Below are 4,162 nucleotides of genomic sequence, written 5' to 3'. Positions count from 1 at the left end.
ATGAATAATGTAGTGTGTATGTGGATGTGCTAGAACATATTTGTATCTATTTGGCCAGTCACGTGGTGGTGTGTGGTTACATTACCTTCGACTCCGTCTCCAATTTTCTGAAGGATTTTCTGCACAAAGACAGGGAGGATGTTGATGTGGAAATCGTTTTCCTTCACAAGTAAGTTGTTGTTGTTGTTGTTGTTGTTGTGGTGAGGGTTTTGGATTTTGTTGTTTTTGTTGTTGTTCTTGTTGTGGTGGTGGTGGGAGTTGTGGATGTTGTTGTTATTGTTGTGGTGGTGGTGGGAGTTGTGGATGTTGTTATTGTTGTGGTGGTGGTGGGGGTTGTGGATGTTGTTGTTATTGTTGTGGTGGTGGTGGGAGTTGTGGATGTTGTTGTTATTGTTGTGGTGGTGGTGGGAGTTGTGGATGTTGTTATTGTTGTGGTGGTGGTGGGGGTTGTGAATGTTGTTGTTATTGTTGTGGTGGTTGCGGTGGTGATGGTGATGATGATGATGATGGTGGTGGTGGTGGTGGTGGTGGTGGTGGTGGTGGTGGTGGTGGTGGTGGTGGTCGTGATGGCGGTGATGATGATGATGATGATGATGATGATGATGATGATGATGATGATGGTGATGGTGATGATGATGATGGTGATGATGATGGTGGTGGTGGTGGCTGTGATGATGCTTTTAAAGAGGAATTACTAACATTCAGATTTGCACGCAGAAAGACGCTAGTTGTATATCTCCTTGTTGTTTTATTGGATGGAGCTTTGTTCATGTCATAAACCATACAACCAGTTCCCTTCAATGCATTCTCTCCCCTCCCCGCCTTCCACCACTCCCCACTCCCCCATCACTTTCACCACTCCCCCCCCCCCCCCCCACGTCATTCCAGGGTCTACCTGACCTGGAGTTGGAAGGTTTGTTAAAAAGACATTTTACTCAAGTGGAATATTTTTGGGGTCAGTCATGGACGCCAATGACCTTGGAAGGGTCAAGGTAAATCTCTCTTTTACTCTTACCCCCCCCCCCCTCCTCCCCTCTCTCTCTCTCTCTCTCTCTCTCTCTCTCTCTCTCTCTCTCTCTCTCTCTCTCTCTCTCTCTCTCTCTCTCTCTCTCTCTCTCTTACACACACACACACACACACACACACACACACACACACACACACACACACTCTCTACATTCTTTATTTATATTATACCCTCTCATTCTATTTTGATATAGTTTCTAATTCATAGCTTCAGATTCACTCTTTGACTCATTTTCAATATGAAGTAGGTCGTCAATTGATTCATTTTGTGCGGGGTCCTTTGACCTCCCATGGTGGGCAAGAGGTCACGCTCTCCGTAGGGGAGAAGGGGGGGGGGGGGGGGGGGAGGTGTGGATAGAAAGGTGATATTTTTTTATTTTTTTTAATTGTCAAAAGGGAGGTAAGTAGGAAAATGAATTGAACTCCCCCCCCCCTTCCCCTTCCCCATTCCATTACCTAACACATCTAATACGTAGTTTTTCCAGCTGTGCCAGAATACGATCTTTTATGTGTTTGGAGGCAACGCTGTTGACGTCGTGTTGATAGGGAATTATCCATTGATGACATATTCCTATTTTCTGTCTCAAATTCCAATTTTCTGTCTCAAATTCCAATTTTCTGTCTCAAATTCCTATTTTCTGTCTCAAATTCCTATTTTCTGTCTCAAATTCCAATTTTCTGTCTCAAATTCCAATTTTCTGACCTTCTGATTCCACTTTTGGAATCTGAAAGGGTTGGCAGGTCTGTGTAATGTATTTCATGTTTTCATTAAAGAAGCTGATATACAGAGAAGTGGTAAGACCTGGAATGAGATTAAAAAGATAGCTCAGGATAGAGAAGGATGGAAACTGTTTGTCTGTGGCCTATACCCTGACCCAGGGTGAAAAAGGCAATGATGATGATGATGATGATTGTTTTCTTTTGTTTGGCATTTTGTCCTTTTTTGAAGCTGTTCCATTCATATCTGACTGAATCGTTCACGGTGTGTTATTTTGTCCCCAGATCCAGCAGGCCGACGCGTGTCTAGTCCTGGCCAACAAATACTGCCAGGACCCTGACCAAGAAGACGCTGCCAACATCATGAGGGTCATCTCCATCAAGAACTATCATTCGGACATCAAAGTCATCGTCCAGCTGCTCCAGTACCACAACAAGGTCTCTGGACGAAACTTTTGGTCACGTCTGATTTGATTTCATCAATCATTGATGCTATGCGTTTAGTTTTGAAAAAAAACTCATAACTGCCGCCAGCCGGTTATATCATACCAACACACAAAACTGTATGCACAACTTAATTTAGCTTAACGGAGCTTTTATTTAGAGCAATATCCACTAAATGTTCTCAAAGCTCTTTACGGGGTCTCACATTGTCGTACTGTACTCAGGTGTAAAATGAGTGCCTGGCCGTTAACAACGTTGTCTCTGTCCGACAGGCGTCATGTTTTGTCCTGCATGTGACGTGTTGCTGTTGGTAGAGCACTCGCTTCACAAGCGAAGGGACCGTGATCAAATCCCAGATGCAATCGAGACTTTTTCCAGAGCCCCAGTGGTGATTGAGTAGCTGGGTCTGTTAGATCTAGTGGAAAGTACTTTGCAATAGATTAGCACCCTCTCCAAGGGGTAACAAGCAATTTCTATCGTCCATTCCATGTTATAGAACCCAGGATAAACTCTGACTCCTTCTGCCTAAACTTCTGTTTAGTTTTTGATTGGGGGTTCTGATAGCTCAGTTGGTAGAGCACTCGCTTGGCACGCAAAGGACCCCGAACAATCCCGGGTGCAGTCGAGATTTTTAAAAAATTAGCATCCTATCCAAAGGATAACAAGTAATTGAAATTGTCTGTTTCACGCTGTCGAAACAGGGATAAACTTCAGCTCCATGGGCCTAATGGCTCTGGACGACTACTACCTGGTTTATGACAATTTCTCCCAGACGTATATCCTGAATATTCCAAGCTGGGTCCGTTAGATCTGGCTGAAATAATTTGCAATAGATTAGCGTCCGATCCAAAGGGTTACAGGTTTTGTCAATTTCTTATCTGCCAGGCATATCTCCTGAATATTCCAAGCTGGGACTGGAAGCGAGGTGATGATGCCGTCTGTGTGGCCGAACTCAAGCTGGGGTTTATAGCACAAAGTTGTTTGGCTCCTGGTTTCTCCACTCTCATGGCAAACTTGTTTACTATGAGGTCTTATAAACCAGTAAGTATTGGTGAGGATGGTGGTGGTGGTGGTGGTGGTGGTGGTGGTGGTGGTGGTGGTGGTGGTGGTGGTGGTGAGGATGGTGGTGGTGGTGGTGAGGATGGTGGTGGTGGTGGTGAGGATGGTGGTGGTGGTGGTGGTGGTGGTGGTGGTGGTGATGGTGGTGGTAGTGGTGATGGTGGTGGTGATGGTGGTGGTGGTGGTGAGGATGGTGGTGATGGTGGTGGTGGTGAGGATGGTGGTGGTGGTGGTGGTGGTGGTGATTGTGGTGGTGGTGGTGATGGTGGTGGTGGTGATTGTGGTGGTGGTGATTGTGGTGGTGGTGATGGTGGTGGTAGTGGTGATGGTAGTGGTGATGGTGGTGGTGAGGATGGTGGTGGTGGTAGTGGTGGTGACGATGGTGGTGGTGGTGGTGGTGGTGGTAATGGTGGTGGTGGTGGTGGTGGTGGTGGTGATGGTAGTGGTGGTGGTTGTGGTGGTGGTAGTGGTGGTGATTTTGGTTGTGGTGGTGGTGGTGATGGTGATGATGGTGGTGATGGTGGTGATGGTGATGATGATGATGATGATGATGATGATGATGACGACGGTGATGGTCGTGATGTTTTGTAGGTGTTGGTCTTGATTTCATAACATATAGAATGTCCTTGATTCTTCCCCATCAGGATATTTAACGAGTGTGGGTTTGAATGGAGGTGATGTGCCTGTTTACATGTGTGTCTTTTTATGTTGTGAGTGAACATGTGTGTATGTGTGTTTATGCGTGTGTGTGTGTGTGTGTGTGTGTGTGTGTATTTCCTCAAAGTACATGTTTTAGCATTGTTACTTACTTTTCACAGCCGTTTACTACTTTCAGCTTAGTTCGACAGGTAAATTTTGCCAGACCCTCGTTCATAACAGATGGCGAGTCACTATAGGGAGACTGAGCAACTTTGCC

The 4,162-nt window shown here is 45.7% G+C and overlaps 1 protein-coding gene across 1 annotated transcript; it reads left to right on the top strand.

Moving 5' to 3' along the window:
* The first annotated feature begins 919 nt into the window (after nucleotides 1-919).
* LOC144973825 (calcium-activated potassium channel slo-1-like) lies at nucleotides 920-3,964 on the top strand. Its single transcript, XM_078916719.1, has 4 exons — nucleotides 920-992; nucleotides 2,029-2,181; nucleotides 3,073-3,238; nucleotides 3,891-3,964. Exons 1-4 carry the CDS (start codon nucleotides 963-965, stop codon nucleotides 3,962-3,964), a joined length of 423 nt encoding a protein of 140 aa, XP_078772845.1. The 5' UTR covers nucleotides 920-962.
* The last annotated feature ends 198 nt before the right edge of the window (nucleotides 3,965-4,162 follow it).

Source organism: Berghia stephanieae, chromosome 5 (assembly GCF_034508935.2).
Source record: "Berghia stephanieae isolate SIO BIC M18660-M18661 chromosome 5, UCSD_Bste_1.3, whole genome shotgun sequence".
NCBI lineage: Eukaryota > Metazoa > Mollusca > Gastropoda > Nudibranchia > Aeolidiidae > Berghia > Berghia stephanieae.
The sequence above is the reverse complement of the archived record's forward strand: the minus strand, read 5'-3'. Positions and strand labels throughout refer to the sequence as shown.

Bases quoted from the DNA above. Each gene is read 5' to 3' on its own strand.
- LOC144973825 (XM_078916719.1), top strand. From the start codon at position 963: ATGGACGCCAATGACCTTGGAAGGGTCAAG. The intron at 993-2,028 runs GTAAATCTCTCT...TTTTGTCCCCAG, and splicing joins ATGACCTTGGAAGGGTCAAG to ATCCAGCAGGCCGACGCGTG. The intron at 3,239-3,890 runs GTGAGGATGGTG...CTTCCCCATCAG, and splicing joins TTATAAACCAGTAAGTATTG to GATATTTAACGAGTGTGGGT.